This window comes from Larus michahellis, chromosome 4 (genome assembly GCF_964199755.1).
Source record: "Larus michahellis chromosome 4, bLarMic1.1, whole genome shotgun sequence".
In the NCBI taxonomy this organism is placed as follows: Eukaryota; Metazoa; Chordata; class Aves; order Charadriiformes; family Laridae; genus Larus; species Larus michahellis.
The window spans coordinates 2,058,875-2,072,513 of record NC_133899.1 but is presented as its reverse complement, the minus strand read 5'-3'; the positions used below and the strand labels follow the sequence as shown (position 1 = coordinate 2,072,513).

General features: G+C 63.4%; 2 protein-coding genes across 4 annotated transcripts; both read right to left on the bottom strand.

The window, feature by feature from the left end:
- Positions 1 to 244: 244 nt before the first annotated feature.
- Positions 245 to 3,637, bottom strand: MVD (mevalonate diphosphate decarboxylase). The gene is made up of 10 exons (XM_074582705.1): positions 3,489 to 3,637; positions 2,789 to 2,859; positions 2,565 to 2,679; positions 2,338 to 2,484; positions 2,046 to 2,245; positions 1,794 to 1,868; positions 1,345 to 1,563; positions 1,134 to 1,249; positions 941 to 1,049; positions 245 to 489 (listed from the first exon to the last, which is right to left on the bottom strand). Exons 1-10 carry the CDS (start codon positions 3,556 to 3,558, stop codon positions 409 to 411), a joined length of 1,203 nt encoding a protein of 400 aa, XP_074438806.1. The 5' UTR covers positions 3,559 to 3,637; the 3' UTR covers positions 245 to 408.
- A 4,724-nt stretch (positions 3,638 to 8,361) lies between these two features.
- RNF166 (ring finger protein 166) lies at positions 8,362 to 13,630 on the bottom strand. 3 transcript variants are annotated; one of them, XM_074582704.1, is made up of 7 exons: positions 13,449 to 13,630; positions 11,968 to 12,124; positions 11,619 to 11,797; positions 10,954 to 11,066; positions 10,477 to 10,591; positions 9,765 to 9,872; positions 8,362 to 8,770 (listed from the first exon to the last, which is right to left on the bottom strand). In XM_074582704.1, exons 4-7 carry the CDS (start codon positions 11,049 to 11,051, stop codon positions 8,705 to 8,707), a joined length of 387 nt encoding a protein of 128 aa, XP_074438805.1. In that variant the 5' UTR covers positions 11,052 to 11,066; positions 11,619 to 11,797; positions 11,968 to 12,124; positions 13,449 to 13,630; the 3' UTR covers positions 8,362 to 8,704. The 3 variants fall into 3 exon arrangements, with proteins under 3 accessions (XP_074438805.1, XP_074438804.1, XP_074438803.1); XM_074582703.1 differs by having other exon boundaries at positions 11,619 to 11,846; positions 13,449 to 13,610; XM_074582702.1 differs by lacking the exon at positions 11,619 to 11,797.
- Between the last annotated feature and the right edge of the window lie 9 nt (positions 13,631 to 13,639).

Here is a 13,639-nt window from a genome sequence, read left to right as displayed (position 1 = left end):
GACAAGGGATGTGCAAGGGATAGGGGCCACATGGGGTGACCGGGGGCTGTGCAAGCAGAAAGGATCAGCCCCAGGGGACACAGGAGGACAGGGGACATTTGGGGGGGACAGGATCCGTCCCAGCAGGCCCAGGCACAGCCGTTAGGAGAAACCAGCCCCGTCTCCTGCCCCACACCTTTGTCCGGCGATGCCAACCCCCCCCCCGCAACACCTCCCATGGAGTCCATACACCCCAAACCAGCGCTGCAGCTGGAAAACCTCTATTTCCTTACAAAACAGTAAAAACCAGCCCCAGGGGTCACATCCCACCCCGGGGCTGGGGACGGCTTCGCACCAGGCCACCCCCGGGTGGCACCAGCAGAGCCCCCCCCAACACATCGTGGCTGTCCCCGGCGGTGTCACCGAGGCTCAGGTGCAGCGTCGGGGCAGCCCGTCTGCTCCCAGGAGATGCTGGCTGGGGTCATCCAGGAGCTGGGGACCAGGGCCGGGCTGCGGGGCAGGAGATGGGTTACGGGGGGCCAGATCCTTTGCACCAGGGAGCCCCACTGCCTGCAGGGAACCCCTCCTGGGGGGCTGTGGGGCAGCTCCTGGGCTCCACAGAGCCCAAAAGCCCACCCCATGGATCACACCAGCAAGAACATGCGTAGGGATGGGGTTCTGCACAGCCCTGGGGATGGGGCATGGGATGGGGGTCCACACACCACCCTGGGGATGGGGTCCCGCACAGGTCCTTTGGGGATGGGGCCCCACACACCCTCCTGGGGATGGGGGCCTGCACAGGTCCCTGGGGATGGAGACAGGGATGGGGTCTCACACACCTCCCTGGGGATGGGGTCCCACGGAGGTCCCTGGGGACGGGGACAGAGCCTCACCGCAGAGACCAGGCAGATGGGTCCCCCTGCCCCACGCCCGCCCCCAAAGCCCCCCCCCAGCCCCCTACCTTGGTGTGCAGGATGTACCGGACAGCCCCCGGCACTGGCTCCGTCACCACGGCTGTGAGCAGCTCCTCCGGCAGCGAGGCCGAGTCGACGGGCAACCCCCTCACGAACCTGCGGCACGGCCGAGCACTCAGCCCCACGCCCCCCTGCCATCCCTCTCCCCCCAGCCCAAGTAAGAGACGAGATAGCCCTTACTGGTCGCCGTTGGTGGCGGGGGGGAAGCTGCGTCTCACCACCTCCACAAACTCGGCCACGGTGTCGGCCAGCGTGAAGATGACGGCGTTGGGGCCGGCGTCGAAGGTGTAGGCTACCTGCGGCGGGATTGCGGGGGGGACACGGGGACCTGGTGAGGGACCACGGCACCGCAGCCCAAGAGCCCCGCGGGGCCGGTGTGGCCAGCTGGTACCTTGGTGCGTCCGTGGTGGGCATTGAAGCGGTGTGCCAGGGCGATGATTTGCCGCGAAAAGTCATTGAGGTAGAAGATGGGGGGGAAGGTGTCGAGGCAGGTGGCATGGAACTGGTTGCTGTCCTTCATGGTGAGCTGCCCGAAGCCCTCGAAGTCCCGCTCACGGATGTGCCGCATCATCAGGGCCAGGCGTTCCGGCACCACCGCCTCCGCCCGGTGCTGCCGCGACAGGAGGGTCACGGTCACTCCGGTTTGGGGACACCCACGGCACCGCGACCCTTTGGGCTTCGCTTGGGTGGCATCGCGGGTGCAGGCCCCCTGCCTGCCCTCCCTCCGTGCCCCCCAGCATGGAGAAATGTCCCCCCTCAAGGGAAACGGGACCCCACACCCTGCCTGCAGGCAGGGGGCAGGCAGCTGCCTGGGGCAGGATGTGGCCCATTGCCCCGTACCTTCAGCAAGGGGCTGGTGTCCACACTCGTCTGCATCCCCGCCGTGCTGCCCACCTGCTTCTTCTCCCCGCTGACCTGGGGGGGGGGCACAGGTGGTGGGACATGACCCCCCCCCGAACACCCAGCCCCAGTGAGGGGCACCCCCTGAGCCGCGGGGTCTGCACCCACACGGGGCTGGGGTGCACCCAAATCCCACCCAGCTGGGGGGTGGTGGGTACAGCCATAACCCCCCCCTCTGCCCCAGTCCCTCACCACCAGGACGAGGACCCTGAGCTCCGGCCAGTGTGTCTCGGGGGCCACTTGTTGGGCGAGGCTGTCCCTGCCGTCCGGCCGCTCGCCCCGCTGCCACTGCACGAAGCCCCCCAACATGCTGCGGCAGGCGCTGCCCGAGCCGCGCCGGGCCACCTCCGACAGCTCGCCCTCCACGCCGTACAGCCGCGCCAGCGCCGACACTGCGGGGACGGGACGGGGTCAGGGGAGGACACCACCCCCCCACCACCACCACCCCCCGCCTCTGCCACCCGCCCTGTCCCCGCTCACCCACCCAGGCAGGCGTAGCCGGCAGCGGAGGACGCCAAGCCGGCGGCGGTGGGGAAGTTGTTCTCGGTGGCGATGTGGATTTTGTAGGAGAGGTTGAGCGGGGCCACATCCTCGGCGCTGCCACCCCGGCGCTTGCGGGCCAGGCGCCTCACTGCGAGGGGACGGGAGCCATGCAGGGGGGGTCGGTACGGGGAACACCCCGCCCGGCCCCAGAGCGTGGGGGACACTCACCCTCCCGCAGGCAGGCCTGCAGCCGGGGGTGCCCCACGTCGGCCTCCTCCCCGTTCAGCCACAGACGGTCCTCTGCGAAGTCCCGGCTGGCGGCGGCCGTGGTGGTGGTCTTCAGCTGCAGGGAAGAGAGGGGGGGGAATGCGGGGAGTGGGGGGGCTCAGCATCCCCCTGTGCACAGGTCGGGGGCAGAGGGGCCCGATCCTGACCCCGACCCCCACACCAACCTGGTCCTGGTGCAGCGTCACGCTCAGGGAGGAGTTGATGGGCAGGATCAGGTCATTGTCCCGCTTGCCCCCTGCAAGAGATGGCACGGCATGGCACGGCACGGCACCCCTTGGCATGGCATGGCTCAGCACAGCTTGTCATAGGTTGGCTTGGCACAGCACGGCATGGCACGGCACTGCTTGGCATGGCACAATATCACTTGGCATAGCACAATATCACTTGGCATGGCATGGCACAGCTCGGCATGGCACAGTATCACCTGAGATGCCATGGCATGGCATGTCATAGGTTGGCTTGGCACAGCACAGCATGGCACGGCACTGCTTGGCATGGCACAATATCACTTGGCATAGCATGGCACAGCTCGGCATGGCACAGTATCACCTGAGATGCCATGGCATGGCATGTCACAGCTTGTCATAGGTTGGCTTGGCACGGCACAGCATGGCATGGCACAGGACGGCACGGAATGGCACAACACGGCACGGCACGGCCTGTCACAGCTTCTCTGCCCACTTTCCCCCCCCCCAGCAGGTGGCAAACCCGTCCCCGCCACCGGCCCGCCCTCCTCCCGGGGCTCTCCGCCCCACCTGCCCCGCCGCTGCGCCGGGGGGTCGCGTCCCGGGGGCTGCCCAGCCCCGAGAGGGGGTCCCGGCCGCAGGGGCAGCCGCCGCCGGCCGGCGTGGCGCCGGTACTCACAGTACTTGATGACGGCGATGTTGACGGGGGCCGTGCAGGTGACCATGGCGAGCGCCCGCTCCTCCGCCATCGCGCCGCCGCCGCCGCCGCTCCCGAGGCGCTCCCGGCTCCGTGCGGGCGGCCTCAAGCCCCGCCCCCGCGCCACCCACGTGTCCGTGGTCCGTGGCGGGACGCCGCCTCACCATTGGCCGGCGCCGCAGCGCCCGGCTCCCGGCGTCCAATGGCAGCGATCGGACCACGGAGCGGCCCCGCCTCGCCCCGCCCCCTGCCGGCGCTGGCAGGGGCAGGCGGCGGCGCCATCTTCGAGTCGGGAAGGAGCCGCGCATGCGCCCTTACGGACCGGCGGCGGCGGGGCAGGGCCGGGGGTCCCGGTGTCCCCAGTACCCCTCCAGTGCTCTCGAACACCCCCCCCAACCCCAACGTCCCAGTGCTCCAGCGTTACCCCAGTGCCCTCAGTACCCCCAGCGCACCAGTGCTCCCAGTTACCCCAGCACTGCCCCGGTGTCCCCAGTACCCCTCCAGTGCTCCCAGTGTCCCAAAACCCCTGTACCCCCCAGTACCCAGTGCTCCCAGTACCCCCCCAGTGCTCCCATTGCCTTCAGGGCCCCTACTGCTCCCAGTATGCCAGTGCCTCCAGCGCTCCCAGTGCCTTCGCGACCCCCAGTGCTCCCAGTATGCCCAGCACCCCACTATCCCAGTGCCCCTCCAGGGCTCCCAGCGCCCTCGGCATCCCCCCAGTGCTCCCCGTCCCCCTACAGTGCTTGCAGTGACCCCATTAGTCCCGGAGTCCCCCGTGCTTCCAGTATACCAGGGGCTGGGAGCCACCAGCACCCCCTGGGTGTCCCCATCCCGCCCCCACGGGCACCCCCAGCCAGGCCCCACCGCACGCGTGTCCCCCCCCGGGGGTATTTTTGACCTCTGGTCACTCACTTGCAGTGGAAAATATCCCACAAATCCGGGTGCCTGGGGGTGGCGGGGGGCACACGCCGGGCACGGGGGTGACAACGTGGTGCTGGTGGGCACAGTCCCACTCCCACGGGGTCACCGATGGCGGGGGGCGGGAGGGGGGGGGGCGCAGGTCCCATCCCACCCCGAATAAACACCCAGGGCGATAAGAGGAGCAGCATCCTCCTCATCCCACCCCTCTCCATAGCAGGGAGCTCTGGGGACCTCCTTGGTGGCGGGGCAGGGGCTCCCTGGACGTGCACCCCCCCCCCCTCCGGTATTTATAAGCATTTTCCATGGGAGGGGACAGCCTGCGGATATTTTGGGCCATGGAATTCTTCCCCCCCCGGCCCCGCCACCGGCACAGGTGCAGGGCCTGATTTAGCTGGGCAGAGCTGCAAATAGCACGGGGGGCACACGGCGGCTTCCTCCGGCACCCACCCAAACCGTCCCCCCCCCGCCCCAGCGCCTGGGGTGACACCAGTGGGCACAGGGCTGTCCCCACCGCTGCGGGGCTGTGGGGAGGGCGCCGGGACCCAAGGGCTGGCCTTCGCCACCAGCACGCCCCGCTGCTGGTGCCAGGGACGGCGTTGGGGACAGCCCTGTCCCCCGGCACTGCCACCCCACATGGGGTCCCACTGCCCGCAGCATCCCCCCGCCCAGCCGGGCTGGCTTGCACCCAGCATAACCCCCCCCAACACTCCCCTGGGGTAGGACGGAGCAGGCACCTCGGCTCACGGGGACCCCCGACACCCCTTCTCCCTTCAGGGACAGGCAGCCACGGTTGCGGCTGCATGGCCACATGCCTGTCCCCTCCCCTGTGGTGCCCTCCCTGCCCCAAAAAGCCCCGTGGGCGCTGTTTGGGGAGCAGATAAGGTGGTTCCTCAATGCGATCAGCCCTGACCGTTGTCCCCCCAAGACTTTTACTGCCCCCAGGGACAGGAGCCACGCTCCGGCCAGTGCTGGGACAAGGGTGGAATCCCCTAAATTCTCTGAGAGGACACCAGTGGCTGCCCCCGGGGAGGGAGATGCCCGGGATGGAGGGAATCGGCTGCGCAGAGACAGCCCATGTCCCTGGGGAACCCCAGGGCCAGGACATCTCCCAGGGACACCCGCAGGAGAAACACCCACCGCGCTCCCCTGGCCAGCGCCCAGCAGGGCTTTGGGCACACGGTGCCAAGTGTCCTCCCTCTGAGAGCCAGGACGCGGCTGCCAGGGAGGGGGCATGGCCACCAGCACACACAGCTGGGGGGATGCTAGGAGAGGTGTGGGGGAATCCCCCCAACAGCCCCCAGGCAGGTTTAGCAACACCAGGCACTAGGACAGCAGGTCACGACGTGCTCGGGTAGGGGGAGATAAGGGCTGGGGGAGCCCAGGGCAGGGAGGAGGGCTGCGGTGACAAAATGGCATTGCCAAACCGCTGCCGTTAACGGGAGGAGTTGACAAGTCAGGGATGAAGCTGTAAAGAGAAGCCCCACGTTTGGGGAAGGAGCAGCCCCGACAAGCCGGAGTGGGGGGTACCCAGCCCCAGCCATGTCCGACACGCCAGAGCCGCGGCACAGACCACGCAGAGAGGCCGCCCGTGGATGAAACTGCCTTTATTGAGAAAAATGGTTTGCTACAAATACGTCATTGATTTTATTCTTCTTCAAAAAACAGTACGTCTCGTTAAAAGGTCTAGTTATGCAAAAAGTCATGGGTAACACACTGACGAGCACGGCTCGGGGCACAGCCGGAGCCCTGGCACAGCCCGGCTGGCAGCGGGCAGAGCCGGATCCGACCCCATGCCAAACGGGGAGAGGCAGAAGCTGCCTGTGCAGCGCAGCGCCCGCCTGCGCCCTCGCCGCCTGGGCCCTAAAGTGCTTTACAAACGCAGCTGTTGCTGCCCCCCTGCTCTGGCGTCGCAGGGCAAAAAGGAGGAAGAGAAGGAGGAAGGAGACAGAGAGATTAATAGCACTGTAGCAGAGGCAGGGAGCTCCCTGCAAGAGCTCCCATGGAGGCTGCTCCAGGACCTGAGGGTCCCAGCTGAGGACGGACAGGGGAATCCTCCCGGGTCCCTTTTGGGAGATGCCAGTGCTCTCCATCCCACCAGCGACATCCCCCGGGGCCAGGCAGGTGGCAGGGATGCCGTGCTGGTAAGAGAAGACCCCGTCCCTCCTCGCTAGCCTTGCTCGAGGGAGGGGAGGGTCTCTGCACACTCCTCGTATACAGCTGCCGGTGGCACAGGGGAGCTCACAGCCCCAAAAAACACCCAGTACTATTTAGATCAAAGTAAAAAACAAGACCGTATTGCTGGGGCAGAGCTGGAGCTGGAGCCAGGTCTCGGATAAACCACAAAAGGGCACTACTCCGAGCAGGGACATGCAGAGGGATTGCTCTCCCACACCTCTTCTCCGCAAACCCTTGCTGGGAAGCGGCGTGGCAGGTCTGCGGGTATCGTGCACCACCGCCTCCCCGCAGTTCCTTCACCGAGAGCCTTGGGCTGATCCTGTCGCTGGGGTGACACCAAAGGGTGGCAGGGTCCCAGCACAAAGCACCTCTCCCCCATCCCTTCAGACGGGACACAGCTTCTGCTGCACACGGGGGCCACGCTCAGGCTGGCAGCAGCCCACTCAAGGCCTGGCAGAGAAGATCTCCCTCCCACCCTCTCCCAGCCGCCAGGAGGAAACTCCAGCAGCAGCAGGAAGAGCAGAGAGGAAGGGGGGCAGGGGGGACAGGTCACCGGGATGCTGTGGAGCATCTCCCAGATCAACATCTGCCCAGGTGTGCCCCATTCCCAGGCAGAGACCTGGGAAAGGGAGACGCAACCCCCTATTTCAGGGGGACAAGATGCTCAGCGTTGGGGACGGGCTCTTGCACGGGCAGAGGTCCCTCCTGCGCACCCATCGCCCGGATACGAGGCAGCCGCTCTGCACCGAGCGCCAGCACATCACAACTAACCCGCCTGCTCCCTCGCAGGCAGAAAGCACCGCTCCAGATTACACTCTGCCCACGGCCACCTCCAGCACCGTCACGGAGCTCTGCCTGCCCGAGTTAAGCCATCGTAAACCCAACCATGCGCCCTGGAGAGGGTGAGCAGCTCAGAGAGCACAGCCGGACAAGCGGCTGAGAACACAAGTGGTGCTGCTGCTCCTCAAAAAGGCAGCCCCGCGAGCCGCTCGGCAGCCAACGAGGTGCTGCTTTGACCCGGTCTCTCCTGCAGCACCACCTACCTGAGGAGAAACACGTCGACAAGGGAAGGGAACGGTCCAGAAGTAACCGAAGATGACACCCGCGTGCTTCCCACAGCCCCCACAGAGTCCCACGCACTGGCCTGGGGTCCAGCTCCTGCCTCCCACCTGATTTCACATCCACAGCATGTTTGTTTGTTTGGGTTTTTTTTTTTTTTTTTGTAAAAAATATACTTTCTTAATAATGTTCCATAAAAATACTCTTGTCCCCAGTGACAGATATTGCAGTGTGAAGAGTAACAGCTTCTGTTCCCGCTCTATAAAACGTGGAAAAGGCATCACGCCAATTAATGTAGAAAAATGCAAGAACTCAGTATCACAAGAGCCGGTACAAAACGAGGGAGGTGAGAGTTTCACTGGACGCCAGATGCCATCCCTGCAGACTCCTCCGAACCCACTGCCATCACAGGGCACACGAGGGCAACCGTCTCGCCCTGGGATTCAGCCCGGCCTGCTTTGGGCCTGGCCTGTGCAGTAGCAGGCAAAGGAGGCAGCTCCTGCCACAGCACAGGGGACGGGACAGACCGACGTCTCCAGAAATAGCCTCGTGGAGTTTAAAAAAAAGATATGCTCCGTGCCGTTTTCTTCCTTTTCAAAAAGGACGTGGACGATTGCAGTTTCAAACTAGGGCATTTCTGCATAAAATGCATCATAGTTTTACGTACCTATTCAATTGCAACAGAGAGCATGAAGACAAATGGTGCCAAAAAGCATCTAATAATAAATAGATCTGGATACACGTATATACTCCGTATACGGATATGAAATGCCTAACCAAGGAACGATCCCAGCCCTTCGGTGCTGACTCCTCTCTCCCCCCAGCAGCGGATGTCTCTGCTCACTCACCAGTCCAGCGCGATGCTAAAGAGACTCCACCTTCTTAAACAAGGTGGGTTTTGCCCAGAGAGGAGAGGGAAGAGAGGCAGCAGCGGGTCGCCGGCGGGCTGACGAGCTCCGTGCCTCCCCAGCAGAAAGGCCGAGTGTGCAAAAGGAGACGGGGTGTGAGAGGGGGGGGTCCGAACCGACGCTCTGCAGTCACCCTCAGTTCTCAGAGAGCGACAGTGCCAGGGCAGCCTGCAACGCTGCCTCCTCATCGATGTTATAGTCCTAAAAAACAGAGAGGGGTGGTCAGCAGAGTTGGCGTGGCCAGGCCACACAGCCTCCATCAAGCAGGAGGGGTGGTCATGGCAAGGAGCCCTTCCTGCTCCTTACTGGCCCGCCCAAGGCTGTGAGCCTCCACCTCCTCTGGCAAACAGGTCCCCAGGAATGCCGTGCTCTTTGGGGAAACCTTCGTGCCCATGGTCCCTCTCCTGCCTGGAACCTGCCAACATCAATCCCGCTCTTTGATCTGGCAGCGGCTAGCCCACATGGGAAGCTGTGGCCAAAGGCTAAAGCTTTCTATCAAGGCCACGGGCTTCTCCAGCACTCCAGTTTGGATTTATGCAACACAGTAATCGCTCCCGAAGGTGGGGATATTTCTCTGTAAATAGCTGTGGGTCCCTTTCCCTGAAATCTAGTCTCCCTGCAATAAAAGCAGGATGCTAACGAAATTTCCCCTCGGTCACTGCAGCCAAGGCTGAGCGATCACACCCTTACCCCCACACGAGGGGTCAGCAGCTCCCCGAGAGAGGGGCCATGGATACCTCCCACGTGCAACAGCCAGAACCCCCAAGGCTGAGCTGCTCCCCTCCCACTACTTGTGAAGCCTCAAAGAAAAGGGCTTTTGTGTTACAATTCCTCAGGGGAAGAGTTTTAATGGAGCACACGGAGGAAACAACCCATCTTCACAGAGAGCAGTAACCTTTCCCTCCCCTCCTTCAGAGACATTTTCCTGGTGTCTGACAATGACCGGTTTGAGCACCTCCCAGAGCAGGCGGGGAGCCCAGCCCCACACCCATGGGGGTCTCCCGAGTGGGGCTACGCATGCGCCATGTGCCTCCCGCAAAGCCCAAAGAAGGATCCATCCCCTTTCCCTCCTGAGGGGCTGCACAGCAGGACAGGCTGGTCCTGGCACAGGAAGGGAAGGGCTGGTTTCATCTCCCAGCCACTCAGCTTAGGACTCGGGGAAGATAACCCTGTTTCGGCTCAGAGCCATACTCACCACGAAGGTGTCGTAGGAGAACTTGTGCCGGTGGAGGAGGTGCTGGAGGAAGTTGGCGCTCTTGTAGCTGGGGTCCCCCCAGGGCATGGCTGAGCAGACCGGGCACACCTGCAGTGGGCAGGGACAAAGGGGAACCCTGACTCACGAGCGTAGATCTCCTCCACCTCTATCTCCCCCGAGGAGGGGACACGAGGGAGAGATGAGTAGAGGTCCCCTCTCTCTCTCTCTCTCTCTCACAGAGCGTGTCCTGCAGATATTGTGCTAAATAAGGGGGTCTCCCACCCCACCGAGCAGATCCCTCGGTGCACAGAGCCTCTGGCACACGGCCCAAGCTGCTTTTAGCCCACTGATAAGTTACACGCATGTGCACAAGCACCTCTGAGATGGTGCCAGAGCTGTAAATTCCCTGCCTCAGTCAACCCAGCGGGGATGGGGAAAGGAAATCCAGCACCACCCAGGTTGCAGGCACAGGGGGACAGAGGCAGCTCGTTCCAGAGAGCCTCTAACAAAGCAAACAGAGGCAGGTCCCCACCTCCCATCAAAGGGATTTAAAACAAACTAAACCATCTGGAAACACAGCTGTAGTTTATGCGCAGCAGCAACAGCTCTGCATGCTGGTGGCCTCAGACACAGCATCAGCTATGGTGTATTTGGATTTCCAGGAGTTACCCTGCACAGAACCAGCCCATCCCAGCGCCCCGGCATCACTCACCACTTTGTTCGGGTCATTGCGGTGGTTCTCCATGCAGTGCTTCACCAGCTCCTGCTGGTCCAGGTTCCGGGCCCCACAGTACGGGCACACAAACGTCGAGCGATTGGGAATATTGCTAAAGAGAGCAAGGACAAGCTCAGATATCCCAGAAAGTGACTGGATCGACTCCTTACAAACTAACCCAGCCACCCCTGTTTGGCTTTGTGCCACCCACTCACGGTGGAAACCAGCCCAGCTCATTCCCACTCCAGGCTGAACCACCCTGGTCTGGTTGGTCCTTCCTCCCATGCCATACTCTGGAACACAGGACAGTACAGAGGCTGCAGATGCCAGAATGAAAAAGGTGCTGCTGTTTCTCCCTGCGATTGCCCAGGGGAAAGTGAAACACACGCTCGGATTTTAGGGCTTGTAAAGGAAGGGAGTGCCAGTGCAGTCTGCAAGGAGGGACACACATCCCCACTCAATGCATGGTGGTACCTGGGGATAGGCTGCGACGTGGGGACAACCGGAACGAACTTGGGGCAGTTGGCCATCTGCTCCTGCACCTTCGCGCAGGACGAGACGTGAGAGCGCATTTTTGCAAGGGTCACCTGGAGAGTAAGGAGAGAAGAAACATTCCCGGAGGCTGCAGGAACACCTAGACACAATGCTGGAGCCTCCACTACAGCTCAGGAGACGAGTTTTGGCAAGTCAACATCAGAGTGAACACTGGTCTGCAAGATGATCCACACCAGCCTGGCAACGCTGTACCAGACCGCCCTTCCTCACAGGAGAGATATGGGGTTGCACACTTGCTGCACATGTCCCCGGAGGTCACACACGAGCCACCTAGGCTGCGTTATCATAGCACTATCTCTATTTTCCTTTGCGAAGGAGGAACTGCTGACAGCCGGAAACCCCAAACTGCTCTGACACCACACGAGATTAGTCCTGGACCGCAGCCTGGGCGTTACAAGATCCCCAAATCTAACAGAAGCCAGAAAGTGCATCAGCGGAGATGCACACCATGAATCACGGCTTTACAGCCGGTCCCTGAAGTGTCCCAGCCCAGGCTGCCCCAGGGCAGGCCAGGCTATGCTGGCAGTTTGGCTCCCCCACGGCCATCAGGATTACAGCACCTCAAACAAGACCTAAATCCTTACCCTCGTTAGGAACAGCAGCAGAGCTGGTTTGTCTCAGCCTCTCCCGTGTTGCAGGAAAACCTCAACCTGCTTTTGAAGGTCCCCACTGTCTAATAATAGCTCCAGTCTGCTGACAAAGGCAGCTAGGAGAGAGCGCCTTCATCTCCGCACAGCTCCGCTTGCCTGGCTCATAGCAGTACCTGTGACACGCAGAGGGGACACCACACCTCGCAGGTGCAGTTTGGGGACCTGCCGAACAGCGGACTCTGCAAATCCAACTGTGGAAAGCAAGCAACCTCCCTCCCCCAGCACCTTGGCTGCGGGATCGGCAGCAGGACAGGGACAGACAGCCTTCTCCCACGAGCTTTACCTTCTTGCTGCAGCCTCTGCAGGGAGCCTTGTAGGATGAAAGCTGTTTCTCTACACTGGAAGCCTTCTCCACCTTCTTGGGGTCGAAGGGCATGCGGCAGAGTGGACACAGCGGGGACGGCACTTGGAGGCAGGGCTGCAGGCACTCCCCGCAAAACCTGGGGGCACAAAGAGCAGCACTGAACAGCCCAGCCCAGAAGGAAGAGGGTTAGCAGGACCCCAGCCCCAGGGACTCTGTGCGCCCCAGGCTGCAGGGCAGCCCCAAAACCCAGGGATCAGCATCCTCACTGTGAGGAACTGGAGAGAACGGGGAGCTTGGGAGACAATGTGGGGAGACCAGGCACAGCCCAAGCTCGGAAGGAGCTCTCTGAACGCGCAGCCGGAGCTCAGACAATGCCACTACTCCAAGACCCATGGACGGGAACGGATTTGAATGCAGCCAAACAAAGACCGATGCCGAGCATCCAGGCCACGCAGGGATAAAGCGAGTGAGCACGTTAAAGCTCGGCTCACCTCCTTTCAAGGTCCTCATGCCTGCAGGAGCACGGATGAGAAATCAAAGCAGCGGAGAGAAAGCGCAGCAAGGCACCCCCGGGCTCGAGGCAAAGCAGCTCGGTGCCCACAAAGTCAGCTGTCACAGCATCCCCATCCCCTCTGCCTGCCCACCCATGTCACCCAGAACAGGGGAATGACGTGCTGCTAAGCCTCTGCCGCTGCACGGGGAGGGACAGTCATGGCGCCTCTTGCCCCAGCATCTCCCCCATGAAGCGCCCACAGCCCCAAACAAGCAGGACGGGGGGAAGAGCGAGACCATGCTTGGGCACCAAGCAAAGCCGTGGCCTCAAGGGGAGGCCAAGGTGTCCCAAAAACAAGCTGTGAAAGGGGGACAAGGAGGTGTCACCAAAACGCTGGGGTGACAAGCAGACCCCAGCTCCTCATGGCTGTGCCCTAGGTGGCCTCTCTGCGGGGGCCAGGACACAGCACCCACGGGTGGCCTAGATGGGGGGGTCAGGGCAGGACTCCCACAGCCGGCACTGCCAGGGTGTTTGGAGCAGAGTTTGGGGGGGGTTCCAGGGGCAGGAACCAGGTCTGGGCGCAGAGGGAGAAAGGGGCTGGGGTCAGTGGGTGGGCAGCATAGGAAGGACCCTTGGGTGCCCTCCACACCGGGGCCGGGGAGTCGGGGGGGGATACAGGGCAGCACCCAGCTCCCCGGGAGCGGGTGGGGACATGGCACCCGGTGCTGGTGGAGCAGCTGGGGGTGGGAAGGGGGTCCCGGGGCCGAGCACCACCCGGGGGATGGGAGAGGGATCCCGGAGCTCTCTGGGGTCACAGGGCAGAGGGCCCAGAGGGATCCCAGTGCACGGGGAAGGGCGCCCAGAGAGCGCGGCGGGCCCGGCCCCGAGGTTGGGGCAGGCCCCGGTGGTCGGGGTAGGCCTCGGGGGGTCCCCGCCGCCCCCGCCCCCGCCCCGGAGCCGGTCTCACGTGTGTCCGCAGCCCGCGATGCCGACGGCGCGGTGGAAGACCTCCAGGCAGATGGGGCAGCTGAACTGCGCCTCCAACGCCTCGGCGGCGGGGGGCGGCGCCCGGGGGGGCCCGCCCGGGGCCTGCGGCCGCTGCGCCGCCGCCACCAGCAGGCTCCGGAACATGGCGGCGGCGGCGGCGGCGGCGGGGGG